Source organism: Suncus etruscus, chromosome 11 (genome assembly GCF_024139225.1).
Source record: "Suncus etruscus isolate mSunEtr1 chromosome 11, mSunEtr1.pri.cur, whole genome shotgun sequence".
NCBI classification, from domain to species: domain Eukaryota; kingdom Metazoa; phylum Chordata; class Mammalia; order Eulipotyphla; family Soricidae; genus Suncus; species Suncus etruscus.
Genome location: NC_064858.1, coordinates 98394919 through 98413513, shown reverse-complemented (window position 1 = coordinate 98413513; position 18595 = coordinate 98394919). Strand labels below are relative to the sequence as shown.

The following is an 18595-nucleotide window of genomic DNA, read 5'->3' as shown; positions in this document are numbered from 1 at the left end:
ATTTCCACTTGCCAACAAATTGTATACATCTCTTCCGAATTCCTTGTTTATAGGCTGACAATGGAGTGACAGAAAAATATGCACAACATGTAAATCAGCACCCATATCAAATCAAGGCTTTTTCCTTGAAAAATGTTTATTTCCACACTGTGAATACACACATACATACATATATATATTTCATATTGCATGTACCTTTCTAGAATGATAATCCAACCAGTGCTTTCATTAACTTAATCAAAAGAATCTATGACCTTGGGGCCAGAGAGATAGCACGGAGGTAGGACTGTGGTTCAAATCCCGGCATCCCATATGGTCCCCCAAGCCTGCCAGGAGAAATTTTTGAGCACAGAGCCAGAACACTGCCTGAGCACTGCCAGATGTAACCCAAAAACTAAAAAAAAAGAATCTATGATCTAAAAATACCCAGTTAAATACAGGTCCAAACATTGGGAAGCAAAATGCCACTTAGTGTACATAAACAGAGAAAATGTGGCCAGTTATAAAAAAAAAAATCCATCTTTTTTTTTTTGATCCATCTTTTCATATCACCTAGGTAGGATTTTGGGTTCTTAGAAACCTTCCAAGACAGAAGCCAGATATTATAGCAGGTAAGTCTCATGCCTTGCAAACAGCCAACCCAAATTCGATCCTAAACATCCCATATGGTCAAAGAGCAGCACCACAAGTAATTCCAGAGTGTAGAGCCAAGAGTAACCCCTGAGGGATGGAGTGATAGTCAGCATAAAGTTCTTGCCTTACGCGGATCCATCTAGGATGATCTCAGGCATCCCATATGGGCCCCAAGCCCGCCAGGAGTGATTCCTGAGCACAGAGCCAGGAGTTACTAATGCTGTGTGCTGTGTTGTGGCCCAAAATCAAAAACAAACCAAAAAAAAAAAAAAAAAAAAAGAGTATTTTGGCCCCAAAACCAAAATAAAAAAAAATCTCAATGCATGCTTCAGTACTTAGTCATAATTCTAAAAAGCATCTATCAAATTCTAACTATAATATTCAAAAATGTATTTACCTATACGTATCATAATTCTGAAATAGAACATTAATATTATGCCATTTTAGTTGACACAGACCCTTTCCTGTTAAATTTAATATAACTCCTTTTTGTAATTACATCATTGAACTCTTAAAGAGAATCCTATTTGGGCCAGAGCAATAGCACAGTGTAGGGTGTTTGTCTTGCATGCATGTGGCCAACCCTGGATGAACCCTGGTTCAATTCCAAACATCCTATATGGTCCCTCCTTGCCAGGAGCAACTTCTGAGTGCAGAGCCCGGAGTAAGCCCTGAGCGCTGCCAGGTATGGCCCAAAAACAAACACAAAAATAAAAGAGAGAGAGAGAGAGAGATCATACTTACTAATCAATTGCAGATACAAATTGACTTTATAGGAAGTAGAAATAGTACTATAGGACACTTGCTTTGCACAGAGACCTCTGTTCAATACCAAACACCCTAGATGGTCTCCTGAGCCTCCCTGCATAATTCCTGAATGCAGAGCCACAAGCCCTGAGCAAAGCCAAGGTAGCCCCCACAAAAATATTTTTATGGACAGGGCTAGAGACACAGTACAGAGGGTAAGTAAGGCACTTGGTCTTGAACAGCCAACCTTGGACTGATCTCCAGTATTACATTTGGTCCCCTAAACACTACTAGGAGCACTGAAATAGAGCTAAGAGTAACCCCTGAGCATCACTGGATATAGTCCAAAATTTCCCAAAACAAATCATTAGTCTTATGGCATTCAAAATTAACTTACCCTGTGGATTCACTACCACCAAATTTCTGTAGATCATTGCATATATTTTCCTTGGGTGGAAAAAACAAAAACATGTATTTTAAAATTAAATAGACTGACGTAGACTATCCGAATTTAAATGCATATTAAATAAACTATGTCACCTAAACCAAGTATTAGATTGCTGCATTCCAATTACATCACTGCTGGGAACTTCAGGCACAAATAAAGAATCATGGGCTACAAGGGCTACAAAGATAGTAAGGAGAGAAAGGTATTTTGCCTTGTACACAGTCAACCTGAGTTTGATCCCTGGTACCCCATATGGCTCCCAGAGTCCGACCTGGGGAGCTAACAGCCCGGAGTAAGCCCTGAGCACTACCAGGTGTGACCCAAAATCAAACACAAAACAAAAACCTGAGTGGACCAGACATCTAGGTCAAAAGCCAACGCACATGTTTTTCAGACAGGAGGTCCCTGTTCAATCCCCACTACCACATGGACACCCAAATACAACAGGACTAGTCTCTTACGGGTCAGGCCCGAACAAACAAAACTGCTTCTCACTAAAAAACGTTACCCATCTCCATTCTTAGTTTTAATTAAGTTCAATAATGAATCTTTCTTTACATCTATGAAGTTATTTTAATTTACAAAAACCCTATTTTATTACCATCTTATTAGCTACATGATTAGTGAGCATTAAATAGTAGTATCGAACTCAGTGTTTCAGATGAGTTAATATTAAGAAACAAACATGGCTTCACAGTGACTGTGTTATGCCAAATGCAACACAAAAAAGAAAAAAAGCCTAGAGTGGCCATTAAATATCTTCTAGAAATGTTATCAGGGTGCAATTCAGATGATTGTATACACACCAATGGTGCAGAGTAAAGAAAATGATTTTCAAAGTAACTAAGACTCAATCTTATGCCTTACCACATAGTGGCATATCTTTGAAAATCACTGTAATTACAATATATATATATTTAATACTGTGGCTGCTATTTGAATATTTTTATATGCCACACTAATTTATATAGTTTCTTCCTAACTTCAACCGGACCCCTGGTTTACAAATAGGTTAGCAATATTATCACAAATGCACAAACAGGGAACACTAAGATTTAAAGAGTAAATTATGTCATCACACATCTCATTAATGACTAAGCTAGGACTCAACCTATATTGATTAATATTCCAGAGCTCAGGTTCTCAAGCAATATTCTGACTAAAAAATTTAATAACTGTAGCTAGAGTATTATAACTAAACATGTTTTGCATGGAAGAGGCCTAGGTTCTTTTTTTTTTTTTTGGTTTTTGGTTTTTGGTTTTTGGGCCACCCCCGTTTGACGCTCAGGGGTTACTCCTGGCTATGCGCTCAGAAATCTCCCCTGGCTTGGGGGGACCATATGGGACACTAGGGGATCGAACTGCGGTCCGTCTGCTTGCAAGGCAGACACCTAGAGGCCTAGGTTCTAACCCTAAAAAACAGTACAGTATATGGTCCCCAAGAACCAAGCCATGATATAAAAATACTTTTGTTCACCAACAGCTGTACTGGAGGCTGGAGATATTACAACAAATAAGGCACCTGCCTTGCACACAGCTGAGCTAGCTTTGAACCCCAGCACCCACACAGTTCCCTATGCCTGCCTAAAGCACAGAGTCAGGAGTAAGACCTCAACAACATTAGGTGTTGAGGTGTTGTGCTCCACCCCACAAACCCCCCCCAAAAGAAAACAATACCAGGTATGATCCAAAAAACAGAAAAATAACAAAAAAAAAAAAATCAAACCTTTATACTGCAACCATTTTTCTGACTTTAGAGAACTGAAGGAGGAGGTTAACTAAAATGTTTGCCAAATGGCTTTTTACAAGGGACAGAACTGAAGAATTACCTGTGTTCTTTCACAGAGAAGCTTGGCACTCCAAATAAATCCCCCAGAAGATCATTTGAACAATACACAATATGCTGTTGTTTCTCATCATATAATCGTTTAGCCATAATATATTGACCAAGATAAAATATAACCTAAAAGAGAAATGATGTCTTAGCATTAAAAAATGCTAAGTATATTTAATATCGCATTTACTGTCAGGGCTTCTTAAAACTTTTCCACTCACAATCCTGTACACCAGAGAAGTTCTTCAACAACCCCAGGTACAGAAGTCTATAACTAGATTTAAAAATCTAATATTTACAGATAACTCAAGAGAATGGAGAGATAATACAGTGTGTAAGGTGCTTGCCTTGCACAAGGGTGGTCCAGGTTCTATCGCCAGCACTACATTTGGTTGCCCTCAGCCCTGCCAGGAGTAATCCCTGAGTAGAGCCTGGGTTTAGCCCTGAGCACCACCAAGTATGGTCAAAACAGACAGACAGACCTGATAACTAGCATAGAAAATTTTGGGGAAGAGGGCAAATCTAATTGTGTTCCGTGCTTATTACTGGCTCTGTATTCAAGGATGGTTCTTGGTGGCGTTCAGGAGTTGTGATCCACAGTTTAAAAAGTTAGACTTGGGGCCGGAGTTACAGCACAGCAGTAGGACATTTGCCTTGCACACAACCAAACCGGGATAGACTTAGGTTCGATTCCCCAACATCCCAATATGGTCCTGAGCCCGCCAGGAGCAATTTCTGAGCGAAGAGCCAGGAGTAACCCCTGAGCACCACTGGATGTGGCCCAAAAACAAAAAAACAAAAGCAAAAAAAAGAAGTTAGACTCTAAAACAGGGAATCATCTATTTACTGCCCCTTTTCATTATTTACTATTATTTATTTTTATATACTTTATGTATCATTTTTATTTGAAATCACTCTCAAAATTGTTGGGGGTGGGGGTGCACTACCACTAGTATTTAAGCCACTTCCTTCTAAGGAAAACTTTTACTCAGCACTCCCCTAGAAATCTATCCTCTTTAAGGAGGCCCTGATCTTAGTGTCCTCGAAGGGCAATATTGGCCAACTTGAGAAACAATGGATAACAACCACACAATATACTTTTTTATAAAAAAAATGAAACTGCTTTAAAATCTTTTTTTCCTGACAGGGGATGTGGCTTAGTAACCAAGCAAGTGCTCTGCACATATAAGGCCCAAGTTCAATACTCAGCACTGCAAAAATAAGGTATGGGGCTAGAGAAAAAGCTCAAAGGGTTGACGCATGCTTGACCTATAAGAAAGCAGGACTGAAGCCGGAGAGAGATCATGGAGGTAGGGCATTTGCCTTGCATGCAGAAAGACGGTGGCTCAAATCCCGGCATCCCATATGGTCCCCCGAGCCTGCCAGGAGCAATTTCTGAGCACAGAACCAGGAGTAACTCCTGAGCGCCACCAGGTTTGTGGCCCAAAAACAAAACAAAAACAAACAAACAAACAAAAAAAAGGCAGGGTCGGATGCTCAATACATGCAAGAACCACCAAACACTGCCATAATGTACCTTTATAGAAAATCATCCACACTTCATAATGTAATGAAATTATCTGTCAGTGTCCAAGTGTCTTCAATAAAATGTTATTTTATAAAAGACTAACTCTCCCCAGCAATCAAGGTACAACATATTGAAGAGGAAAGCAGCAAAATGCAAAATCTTTTATAATAGTAGCAGAATCAAAAACACCAACTGAAAAAAAAAAAAAGAAAAACACCAACTGAAGTTGGTAGAATCAAGAATAATTGAATGGGGCCGAGGAGATAGCATGGAGGTAAGGCATTTGCCTTTCATGCAGGAAGTCATCGGTTCGAATCCCAGCGTCCCATATGGTCCCCCGTGCCTGCCAGGAGCAATTTCTGAGCCTGGAGCCAGGAATAACCCCTGAGCACTGCCAGGTGTGACCCAAAAACCACAAAAAAAAAAAAAAAAAAAAAAAAAAAAGAAGAAGAATTGAATGACAGCACTGTCCAGGAGATATATGGAAAACAATTCCAAACATCATACACCTCAATAGCCTCTGAGGTCATCATGGATGAGCAAAACAAAAAAATGAGAATTCCATGTACACACATTTGAGATAATTCAGTGAATGAAATAAAAAAACTAAACAACTAATAATCTTGAATCATGCATGTACTTAAATTATACTTTCTGTGGTCCATTTAGTAGACATTATTATTTTACAAACTCATTCACAACACCTTAAATACATACAGTTCTTAACATTTACCACAAGTTTTGTTTCATTCTACAGTATTTCATTATATATATATTAAAAACAAGTAAAATGGGCTGGAACGATAGTATAGCATGGAGGACATCAGTCTTGCATGGGATCGACCCGGGTCTAGTTCCTGCATCCCATATGTTCCCATAAGCACTTCCAGGAGTAATTACTGAGCAGAGTCAAGAGCAACCCTAGAGCACAGCTGAATGTATTCCCCCCCTAAAAAAAAAAAAAACAGTAAAATAACCCAGTTTTGACCCCTAGAATGATGGTTCCCATACTAGCTTTCAACACTCTTTTTTTTTTTTTTTTTGGTTTTTGGGCCACACCCAGCAGTGCTCAGGGGTTACTCCTGGCTGTCTGCTCAGAAATAGCTCCTGGCAGGCACAGGGGACCATATGGGACACCGGGATTCGAACCAACCACCTTTGGTACTGGGCTTTCAACACTCTTTAATGTGACACAATATAAAGTCCTTTCAACTGAAAAATCAAACAACAAATATTACTGCTAGATGAGTTCATCCCTTTTTTTTGGCTTTGGGGTCATACCCAGCAGCGCTCAGGGGTTACTCCTGCTCTACACTCAGAAATCATTCCTGGCAGGCTCAGGGGACCATATGGGATGCCAGGATTTGAACCACCATCCCTCTGCATGCAAGGCAAATGCCTTCCCAGATAAGTTCATCCTAAGCTTTTTCAGTCTCGTATTAGCTTACAGTATCTATAAACAAAATTGCTGCACCCCAATCACCATCAAAATGCCCAGGAGTGTTCACTACTCTTCCTTTGTTACCTTGAATCTGATCTTTAACCTCCCATTTCAATTTTCTCATTTCTATCTACTATACATTTCTAACTCGATACATTTGTTTCCTTAACTGATAGTATAAAAAGAACTCATATTGGGGCTGGGCGGTGGCGCTAGAGGTAAGGTGCCTGCCTTGCCTACGCTAGCCTAGGACGGACCGCGGTTCGATCCCCCGGCGTCCCATATGGTCCCCCAAGCCAGGAGCGACTTCTGAGCGCATAGCCAGGAGTAACCCGAGCGTCACCGGGTGTGGCCCAAAAACCAAAAAAAAAAAAAAAAAGAACTCATATTAACATGACACTTCCTGCAATCAAAGGACTTGACAACACAGGTCAAAGAAATGGTTAACAGTAGGAAAGGAAAGAATCTAGACATCTACCAAAAACTTCCAAGTTTATTAAAGGCAGTTAACAGGAAAAAGGTCTGGAATTTCTTCCTACCCACTAATCAGATGTAGGTAAAAAAATATGTTAATATTTTGCTTTGCTTCTGCTCCTCTTTTCAGGATAACACCTAGCATTGCCTGGAGGTTGCTGCCAGCAATAATCTGAGGTGCCATGGATGAAACCAAGAGCTCTAAAGCAGACAGGAATTCCAACCATTGAAATCATCTCCCTAGCCCAGTATTTTAATCAATTTGAACCCTATAAACCGAGTTAAAGAGGTAGGAAACAGGCACTCAATACTCATATTAAACTGTTAAGGAGCCTAAGGGGAAGATACAGCAAAGAGAGCATATAAGAATATGGCTCAATCCTCTACGACAATCCTCCAAAAACCAGAGGCCAGAGAAAGAGTGTGGGAGTTGGAGCAATAGCAGTGATAGGGCATTTGCCTTGCATGCGACTGACCTAGAATCAATCCCTGAAACCCCCGTATGGTTCCCCTAACGCCTACCACGAGTAACCCCAAGCACAGAACAGGAGTAAGTCCTGAGCACTACTGGGTCTGATACCCTCCCCCCAAAAAAAGAAATCCTCCATAAACTGTACAGATAGCCCAAGAACCTCTAGGTGTGGTACAAAAACAAGTCACCTAAAACCCAAAATATAAAACAAAAATTTTCCTAAGATGGGGGCCGGAGAGATAGCATGGAGGTAAGGCGTTTGCCTCTCATGCAGGAGGTCATCGGTTCGAATCCCGGCGTCCCATATATGGTCCTCCCGTGCCTGCCAGGAGCAATTTCTGAGCCTGGAGCCAGGAATGACCCCTGAGCACTGCCGGGTGTAACCCAAAAACCACAAAAAAAAAAAAAAAAAAAAAAAAAAAATTTCCTAAGATGGCCTACTCTGTCACTAAAAATTACGTTTATATGCAAATTTAAGCTTAAAAAAATAAAACTGAGGGCCAGAGAGATAGCATGGAGGTATGGCGTTTGCCTTGCTTGCATGCAGAAAGATGTTGGTTCGAATCCCAGCATCCCATATGGTCCCCCGAGCCTGCCAGGAGCGATTTCTGAGCATAGAGCCAGGAGTAACCCATGAGCGCCGCTGGGTGTGATCCAAAAACCAAAAAAAACCTTAAATATTTTATCAATTAAAGCATAATCAGTTCACCTCCATACCCCCAAAGAGAAGTATACTGTACTCATATATAGATGCTCATGTATCTCTAGTGCAGAATTTCATACCTTGGGGTCCATTCATGCTCATGATCCCCTAAACTCAACAAGACAGGGGCCGGGTAGGTGGCGCTGGAGGTAAGGTGCCTGCCTTGCAAGCGCTAGCCAAGGAAGGATCCATGTTCGATCCCCCGGCGTCCCATATGGTCCCCCCAAGCCAGGGGCGATTTCTGAGCACATAGCCAGGAGTAACCCCTGAGCGTCAAATGGGTGTGGCCCAAAAACAAACAAAAAAAAAAACTAAACTCAACAAGACTGAACAAACCCTGAGCAGAGTCAGGAGTATCACCTGAGAGCCACTGGGTGAGGCCCAAAAAACTTTTTTACAGGGGCCGGGAGGTAAGGTGCCTGCCTTGCCTGCGCTAGCCTAGGACGGACCGCAGTTCGATCCCCCGGCGTCCCATATGGTCCCCCAAGAAGCCAGGAGCAACTTCTGAGCGCATAGCCAGGAGTAACCCCTGAGCGTCACAGGGTGTGGCCCAAAACCCAAAAAAAAAAAAAAAAAAAAAAAAAAACTTTTTTATAAAGTCCTGGGTGGGGGAGCGGTGAGGTGGCGCTAGAGGTAAAGTGTCTGCCTTGCAAGCGCTAGCCAAGAAAGGACCGGTTCGATCCCCCGGCATCCCATATGGTCCCTCGAGCCAGGAGCAACCCCTGAGCATCACCGGGTGTGGCCCAAAAACCAAAAAAAAAAAGAAATCAAGTGTTTTCATAGCTTGCTAAACTTGGTATAAATACCTTAAAATATTATTTACAGGGCCCGGAGAGATAGCACAACGGCATTTGCCTTGCAAGCAGCCAATCCAGCACCAAAGGTGGTTGGTTCAAATCCCGGTGTCCCATATGGTCCCCCGTGCCTACCAGGAGCTATTTCTGAGCAGACAGCCAGGAGTAGCCCCTGAGCAACGCCGGGTGTGGCCCAAAAAATCAAAAAATATATATATTATTTACACCTCACTACTTCAAACTGAACTTATTAGATCAAATAAAAAAATCTTATACATGACTTTAAGAAGTGTATCACAAGTTAACTAACTATCTAATATAACACAAGTTTCATTTACTATACATTTTATTTCATGAATTTAAAAACAGGATTCAAGATCTGGAAAGAATGGGAGGAGCACGATTCTGGGATTGGAGAGATGCTCAAGTGGGTAATTACGGTGCTCACCTTGAATGTGTCAGATGAACTGATCAAGCCCCAACACCACTACAAACCCCTCAAGCCCCAATAGATGTGATCCCTGTCTGAATGCAGAGCCTCGAGTAAACCTTGAGCAAAGCTGGATATGGCCCCAAAATCAAAACAAGTGAAAATTAAAACATGATTCTAAGGACTTATCCATCTTAACAGAATTTACCAATCTGAGGGACATGACATAGAAAATGTAATACTTTACAGGTTTCACACTTTCCTCAGTTCTTTTCTGAGAAATGAAATAAAATTCCTGTATAATTAGCTCAGTCTAAACCAGCATTTCTCAACCAGGGACTGTATATTCCCCTGTGGAGCCTCAGATATGACCAGGGGACCACACATAAAAATGACATGAATCCAATTAGAGGGACATTACAGTGTTTGCTTTGCATACAATCAACTGAGTTCAATCCTGTATAGTCCCTTGAGCACTGTCAGGAGTATCTCGCAGAATCAGGAGTCCCTAAGCATCACCAAACGTGACCCAAAAACAAACCAAAAAGCTACACAAATAGTGAAGCCACAAGCCTAAGGCGACAGTACACTGGAAAAATACAACGTAAAAAAAAAGTTGAGAAACACTGCTCTAAATTACACTGTCTAGATTGGAGTACCTCTTTTTTTTTTTTTTTCTTTTTTTTGGTTTTTGGGCCACACCCGGCGTTGCTCAGGGGTTACTCCTCGCTGTCTGCTCAGAAATAGCTCCTAGCAGGCACGGGGGATCATATGGGACACCAGGATTCGAACCAACCACCTTTGGTCCTGGATCGGCTGTTTGCAAGGCAAACGCCGCTGTGCTATCTCTCCGGGCCCGGAGTACCTATTTCTTGCCCAGATTTGGTTCCAAGCACAGCATGGACCCCTGCGCACGGTCAGAAGAACCCAAGAACTGAGCTGGGAACAGCCTCTAGACACCGATGTATATGGCATCACCAAAATAGAACCAAGAAAAAAATACCAGTTCTTAAAGTTGCTTTTATCAAAAATCCCTCTATATTACAAATTTCTAACCTTGACTATGTATCTTTTTATCTATACACACACAAATCTATAGATACGTCAAGAGAGAAATTAGGTGACTCTCTTATTTCAACTTACCTCTTTCATAGTGTAAGTATCCTTTTGTGCACCAACAGATTTTAACAACTTCAAAAGTAATGGCTTTGGTCTAACCTATAAGAAACAAAAAATTATTATTATACTTTCAAAAAGTATTTCAGAACTAAAAGTCCCATTAAGTATGTTAATAAAAAGGAAAAACAAAAACAGAAAAAAAAAAGAATAAAAAAAAGTATGTTAATAAAGAACTTTAATAAAGAAAACACTTGTTTAATTATCTCACAAGATTAAATAAGTCATAAGTTTAATAAATAAGAGACTAGAATATAAACTCAGTACTATAAATTGCTAACACTGAGAAAAATACTAGAATCATGGGGCTGGCGAGGTGGCGCTAGAGGCAAGGTGTCTGCCTTGCAAGTGCTAGCCAAGGAAGGACCATGGTTCGATCCCCTGGCGTCCCATATGGTCCCCCAAGCCAGGGGCAATTTCTGAAATTTCTGAGCACTTAGCCAGGAGTACCCCCTGAGCATCAAATGGGTGTGGCTGAAAAACCAAAAAAAAAAAAGTCTAATTACCAGACAAATAATAACAGAATCATCATATAACATCTCTTGCACCTATTCCCTTATTCAATCTATTTGTTTGCTCTACTGCCTTTCTTTTTTGAGAGGGAAGGGTCACACCGGCAGCGCTCAGAGGTTACTACTGGCTCTGCGCTCAGAAATCATTCCTGGCAGGCATGGGGGACCATATGGATGCTGGGATTCAAACCATCATTGTCCTGAATTGGCTTCATGCGAGGCAAATGCCCACAGCTCTGCTATCTCTCCTGCCCTCTACTGCCTTTCAAACACAACCAACCATATGGTGGCAAGCAGACAGGAAATATAGAGGTTAGGGCACACACCAGACTTGGGGTTCAATCACTGGGTATTACAGGTCTCCCCAGCATCATCAGGTATATTCCTGGAGGCCCCAAGCACTGCTGGGATAGCCGCAGTAAAACGCAGCACCTCAGAACTTGAGCAATATGGCATTAAACCTATGGAAATTGAACTGAGAATCATTGGTGGGGCACAGGAGCCCTCCTGAGCACCACTTGGGAAACCTTAAAGATGGAATTTTTGTTTGTTTTGTTTTTGGGTCATACCCGGCAGTGCTCAGGGGTTACTCCTGGCTCTATGCTCAGAAATCACTCCTGGCAGGCTCGGGGGACCATATGGGATGCCGGGATTCGAACCACCGACCTTCTGCATGCAAGGCAAACACCCTACCTCCATGCTATTTCTCCGGCCCCAAAGATGGGATTTTTTTAAATGGATCCCTTTAGCAAATTTGTAAGTTGAGTCTCTGAACATTAGAGAACTATTACCAGGCTTCCAAGGTTACTAAGAGATCTGAAACAGGGGCCAAAGCAATAGTACAGCAGATAGGACATTTGCCTTCATGTGGTGGACCCACGTTCATTCCACAGCATCCTCCAAGCCTGCTGGGAGTGATTCCTCAGTGCAGAGTTAGAAGTAACCCCTGAGCACTGCTCCCCACCAAAAAAAGAGATCTGAAACACAACTCATTTCCCTCAACAACCCAACACTTTCTCATTATTACTCACACTGCAATTCTTAGCTGGTCTGTATTTCAAAATCTACTTAACACTTATGAGCTTCTACTGTGCACCAGAGAGTGCTGTGTGGTTGGTTTGTTTTTGGTTTTGGGATCACACTCCACAGCACTCAGGGATGATTCCTGTCTCTACACTCAGAAATCGCTCCTGGCAGGCTCGGGGGACCCTATGGGATGCTGGGATTCGAACCACCGACCTTCTGCATGCAAGGCAAACGCCTTACCTCCATGCTATCTCTCCGACCTCAGTGCTGTGTGGTTTTACCACACACCCACATACACACCCAAAAGGTACACCACCTGCATTCAAGGTGCCAGTCAACTAGAAACTTTTTTCTGTAAAAGGTCAGATAGCAAATATTTCATGCATTTCCTACTCAATGATATTAGAATGAAGTATGTGTAAGCTAATGGGCATAGCTGCATTCCAGTCCGTTTATTTACAGAAATAGGCAGCAAAGTCAAATTTGGCTCTTGGACTAGAGTTTCACCAAACTAATAGCTCTGAGAGTAACAGAGAAAACAACTGACATGAGGACAAGAATATAATGTGTTTATGCTCTTTCTCCTCGTCTATTTCTATACTGAAATTGTCTTTACAGCTTGCCATCACTGAAGACTTACGTCACTATCCCTCGTTAACAAATTTAAGAGCATCCAGCTTAAGATTTCTCAAAATTGGGGCCAGGCGGTGGCGCTGGAGGTAAGGTGCCTGCCTTGCCTGCGCTAGCCTAGGACGAACCTCGGTTCGATCCCCCGGCGTCCCATATGGTCCCCCAAGAAGCCAGGAGCAACTTCTGAGCGCATAGCTAGGAGTAACCCCTGAGCGTCACAGGGTGTGGCCCAAAAACCAAAAAAAAAAAAAAAAGATTTCTCAAAATTAGGGGCCGGAGAGATAGCATGGAGGTAAGGCGTTTGCCTCTCATGCAAAAGGTCATCGGTTCGAATCCCGGCGTCCCATATGGTCCCCCGTGCTCGCCAGGAGCGACTTCTGAGCATGGAGCCAGGAGTAACTCCTGAGCACTGCCGGGTGAGACCCAAAAACCAAAAAAAAAAAAAAAAGATTTCTCAAAATTAAATGTCCTTAGGGGGTTAAGGCACATGTTTTGCATGCCTACTTAGTTAAATGGATTATATATTAACATAAAATATTTTATAAAATAAAATATACAATAAATGCAATAATAAAACATTGTTTAGATTACATTCTTTTTTTTTGGGGGGGGGGGGTGGGGGTTCTTTTTGAGTCACACCCAGCAGCACTCAGGGTTACTCCTGGCTCTACACTCAGAAATCGCTCCTGGCAGGCTCAGGGAATCATATGGGATGCCGGGATTCGAACCACCGTCCTTCTACATGAAAGGCAAACACCTTATCTCCATGCTATCACTTCGGCCCCAGATTACATTTTTTTTTAAATATCCTTTCATACTATTTAGAAAATTAGGTGCCAGAGAGATAGCATGGAGATAAGACGTTTGCCTTTCATGCAGAAGGTCATTGGTTCGAATTCCGGCATCCCATATGGTGCCCTGAGCCTGCCAGGAGCGATTTCTGAGCGTGGAGCCAGAATGGCCCAAAAACCAAAAAAAAGAAAATTAACTCAGAAAAGATCAAAATTATTTTTATTTCTAAAGATTTTATTATAAAACTGTTATTAAAGTACTATTAGCTTCAATCACATAAACTCAAAAGTAAATATATATAATTGAATGTCTTTTTAATTGGAAGTTAAGTGAGGGCTGAAGAAATAGTACAGAGGGTTTGGCATTTGCCTTGCACACAGCTTGTTCCAGGCTTAATCCCTGGTATTCCATATGTCCCCTGAGCACTACTGTGTGTGGCTCAAAAGCCAAATAGATAATAAAAACTGGGACTTGACAGAAATCAATTAAGAACTATTATGAATGATATCATTCTTCATTTTTTTTTTTTTTTGGTTTTGGGGCCACACCCGGCATTGCTCAGGGGTTACTCCTGGCTGTCTGCTCAGAAATAGCTCCTGGCAGGCATGGGGGACCATATGGGACACCGGGATTCGAACCAACCACCTTTGGTCCTGGATCGGCTGCTTGCAAGGCAAACACCGCTGTGCTATCTCTCCGGGCTCTCATTCTTCATATTTAAGAACCAAAGTAAATTAAAAATAACGGAGGGCCAGGGCTGTGGCTCAACAACAGTAAAGTGCATTCCTTGCATACAAGACACCTGGAGTCAATTCCTAGCACCATTAAAAAAAAAAAAAAAAAAAAAAAACCCTAGAAAAAAATACAAAAATTTATTAGCAATAATCTTAGGATAAGAGTTCTTGTGGGCCCGGAAAGATAGCACAGCGGTGTTTGCCTTGCAAGCAACCGATCCAGGACCTAAGGTGGTTGGTTCGAATCCCGGTGTCCCATATGGTCCCCCGTGCCTGCCAGGAGCTATTTCTGAGCAGACAGCCAGGAGTGACCCCTGAGCACTGCCGGGTGTGGCCCAAAAACCAAAAAAAAAAAAAAAAAAGTTCTTGCAAAGTACAACAAAATCATAAATTTTATAAATCAAGGTCTAGAGAGATGGTACAACAGGGAAGATGTTTGCCTTGCAAAGGAAAGACCCATCCAATCCTGAGCACCACATAAGGTCCCTTTGAGCTATCCAGGTGATCCCTGGGCACAAAGCCAAAGTAAACCCTGTGCCCCACTGTACATGACTCAAAAAAAAAAAAAAATATATATATATATATATATATATGATATATATATCAATACCCTTAGGTCTGAGGGATGGTAGAGATTAAGATGCTTGCTCTGCATCCCACCAACCCTGGCACCATCAATGGTCCCTCCTTGAGTACTACCAGGTGTGGCCCCAAAATACATACACACACAAAAAATAAAGATCCAGGAGTTCCACTTCTATAAAATATTTCTTACAGAAATATACACACAACACAATCTGTAATTAATACACAAAGCAGTGCTGCTTTCAACGAGGAAAAACTAAAGACAATATAAATCTTGTAAATATAAATAAAACTAGGAATTCACTTGTACGGCATGTCTTGCACCTCAATATGAGACCCTATGTTCCATCCGTGGTACCACATGTTCCCCAGCACTACTGGAACCACTCTCAAGAGAGGGCCAAGTGTAGGCACTGAGCACCGGCCAGGGTTGGACAACAACCCAAAAACAAAAATTTTAATTGATTTAAAATAAAACTAAAAAAAAATAATAATGATAACAGTATGCTAAAAAAATTCTAAAAAATAGTAACAAGTACACTACATACTGACGGGTCAAATTAGAAAAAAGTTAAGGGGCCAGAGAGATAGCACAGCGGTAGGGCGTTTGCCTCGCATGCAGCTGATTCAAACAAATGATGGTTTGAATCCCAGCAGCCCATATGGTCCCCCCGTGCCTGCCAGGAGTGACTTCTGAGCGCAGAGCCAGGAGTAACCCCTGAGCACCGCCGGGTATGACCCAAAAACCAAAAACAAACAGACAAGAAAAAGTTAAAAGTCCCATGAGAGGGGCCAGAGAGATAGCATGGAGGCAAGGCATTTGCCTTGCATGCAGGACAGTGGTTCGAATCCCGGCATCCCATATGGTCCCCCGAGCCTGCCAGGAGCGATTTCTGAGCTTAGAGCCAGGAGTAACCCCAAAAACAAAACAAAACAAAAAGCCCCATCAATATAAAACTTCCTTACCCGTGCTGAGTGAGAAAGGACAGTAATAGAACTTACTACAAAACCCAGTGCGGGCCAGAGTTCAGAAAACACTAAACCTCCCCATAGTCAGGAGTGGCCGGATCACAGCATTCCCACAGGACCACCTTCAGTGGCCAGCCAAAGATTGGGAGGGGTCTTTAGGACGGGAGTCCACCAACCCTCCAGGGAAAATCAAAGTTGTCTATCAAAGTCACACTTTGGCCCCCACCCCACCTCCACCCACCATCACCAACCCCCCAATACCAACCAGGGTCTCTTGCTCCGAAGCTGGAATCTGAGAGGTGCTGACAGCACCGTCAGCGGACACAGACATGCTGGTGGTATTGCACATTTGCCTGGAAAGCAGGGAGAGGGGAAGGGGGAAAGAAAACAACACGATAAAGACTTGCAAAATGGAACATTCGTGGTGCAAAGACACGATCCCAGCGCAAATGGGGGGGGGGGGGGAAGGACAATAAATAAGAAATTGCAAAAAGAAGCAAACCCTGCAGCCAGGCAAGCCTGGGCCCAGACAGGTAAGCAGGCAGGCGGGCAGGGTCTTCGCATTCTTACCTGGCTAGGGAAGACAGCTGCGCTGCGCACTGCACTGCTGGGGATCGGGACCCGCAGGAGTTTAAGTAGCCGCGTCCTCGGGCAAGCCGGGGCTTAGCTCCTCGGCGGGGACGCTCGGAACTTGTCCGAACTTGACCCGGCAGGGAGGGAAGGAGGGAGGAACCAGCTGAGTCAACCTGCCAGCCCCGCCCAGCCAAGCACCTGTCAAAATCCCGGAAACGGGCACCAGCCGGAGCCCGGGGGTCTCGCGAAACTCCAGGTGGTCTCGCGATACTTTCCCCCTGCTCACGTGACTAGCCTCCGCCCCGCGCACGCGCGCCCGGGACCCCCTCCCCGCGGCCCACCCGGAAGTGGCTTTACCCCCACCACGGGGCCCTGCCCCTCCCACACCGCCGCCGAGCGGGCAAAGACGGAAGTGCGCATGCGCGCTCAGGCCTCCGCCTCTCACAGACCGGAGCCCTCCCCCGCCCCTCCTACCTGCTCGCTCCCTCACCCGGCGTGTCTATGGCTTCCCCGTTCTTTCTTCACAGCAGGCCGCGTAGAAGCTCGACGCCACCAACCTCGGCGGTCATTTCTCTCGCGGGTTTCGGGGCCGGATGCAAAAAGAACAGAGAGGGCTCAGCGCAGCCCGGCTCGGCGCGCGCGCGCGCCGGAAACCGAGGCGCATCCGGGTATTTGCGCGCGTGTGTGCGCCTGCGCGTGGCCGCCACCGTCTCCACCAATCAGGGAAGGGCGCTGGGGCCGACCGCCCCCGGGTGCGCGTGCTGCCTTGGCCTCTGAACTCTGAACTCTGACCTCGGTCTCTGGTACCTGCAGTTCTATCTACCAGCTTTGGGGATTGAGCTGGGCTGGGCCTAGGAGGCCCTAGGTTCACGATTTCTTTTTTTTCTTTTAATTTTTATTGTGGGCAGAGTTACAAATCTTCCACAGTAATATTTAAATATTTAAGTATAATATTTATACTTCATATAATTTACAATATGTTTATATGTTATATTTTTAATTTATATTCTTGATTTTAATGTATTTTTAGATTTTTATATATTTTATAATATAATATTTCTATTAAATATTTAAGTATAATATTTAAATATTTACTATTTAATAGTGACAGTGAATGAGGGGCATTCCACCACCAGTGTTGTCTGTTTCCAGCATGCAGCCCACATCTCCCACCTTTACCCCCCAATGCTAGTGCAACTGCATTACAGCTGGTTGTACAGCTGGTTGTAGATTGGGTATCGATTCTGTTGTCGTTGACTTTGGATTTGGTATTCAAGTCTGATCATTTTTTATTTCCACCCAATGAACCTACGACTGTCTAGGTCATGGTACCATCCATTTTTCTCCCTCCAGTGATGAGGCTGATCAAGGTGGTTCCTGTAATGTGGCTCTATTGAAGATATAAGAAAAGATATGGGAGAAGTCTGTCTAGGTGTTCTAAATATCCCTTTGGAAGAAAAAGGAGAAAGAAGGAAAAAGTAACAAAACAAAACAAAATGAGACAAAAACAAAACAGAAAACCAATCAGGGAATAACAACAAAAGTACAAAAAGAATTAAAAAAGGAATAAACCAAAAACCAAAACCATCAGTTACAAAGAAACAAACAAAAAACAGACCAGCAACTTCTTAAAAAAGGGTTGTATTTTTATTCATTGTTGTGTTGTTTGCATATTTTCTTGTGTTCAGACCTCCCGGGCTGCGGTGGAAACTGCAAGCAAATGGTGGAAACTGCAAGCAAATGTGTTTCTCGGTGTCTTTCCCCAAAAAAACAGAAAACAAAACTAACACCCAACCCACCAGCCTCGGTAGTTGTCTAGGTTTGACTTCATGCAAAGTATTTTCTTTTGCTTTGTCTTTTTTTATTTTTCATTTTTTTTTGTTTTTTGTTTTTTGGGCCACACCCGGCGGTGCTCAGGAGTTACTCCTGGCTGTCTGCTCAGCCAGGAAACAGCAGCTCCTGGCAGGCACGGGGGACCATATGGGACACCGGGATTCGAACCAACCACCTTTGGTCCTGGATCGGCTGCTTGCAAGGCAAACGCCGCTGTGCTATCTCTCAGGGCCCGCTTTGTCTTTTTTTAAATTTTTTTTT

At 43.1% G+C, this 18595-nt stretch overlaps 1 protein-coding gene across 2 annotated transcripts in view; it reads right to left on the bottom strand.

The window, feature by feature from the left end:
* Window positions 1-16315, bottom strand: part of MDM2 (MDM2 proto-oncogene) — a 34265-nt gene extending 17950 nt beyond the window's left edge. Inside the window, exons 1-4 of one of the 2 annotated variants that reach the window (XM_049782794.1) lie at window positions 16194-16315; window positions 10648-10722; window positions 3658-3791; window positions 1778-1827 (exon numbers count right to left, since the gene is read on the bottom strand). In XM_049782794.1, the coding sequence (XP_049638751.1) occupies window positions 1778-1827; window positions 3658-3791; window positions 10648-10722; window positions 16194-16277 (343 nt within the window). In that variant the 5' untranslated portion in view covers window positions 16278-16315. The remainder of the gene's footprint in view (window positions 1-1777; window positions 1828-3657; window positions 3792-10647; window positions 10723-16193) is intronic. The other variant, XM_049782795.1, reaches the window with a different exon arrangement.
* Window positions 16316-18595: the final 2280 nt, after the last annotated feature.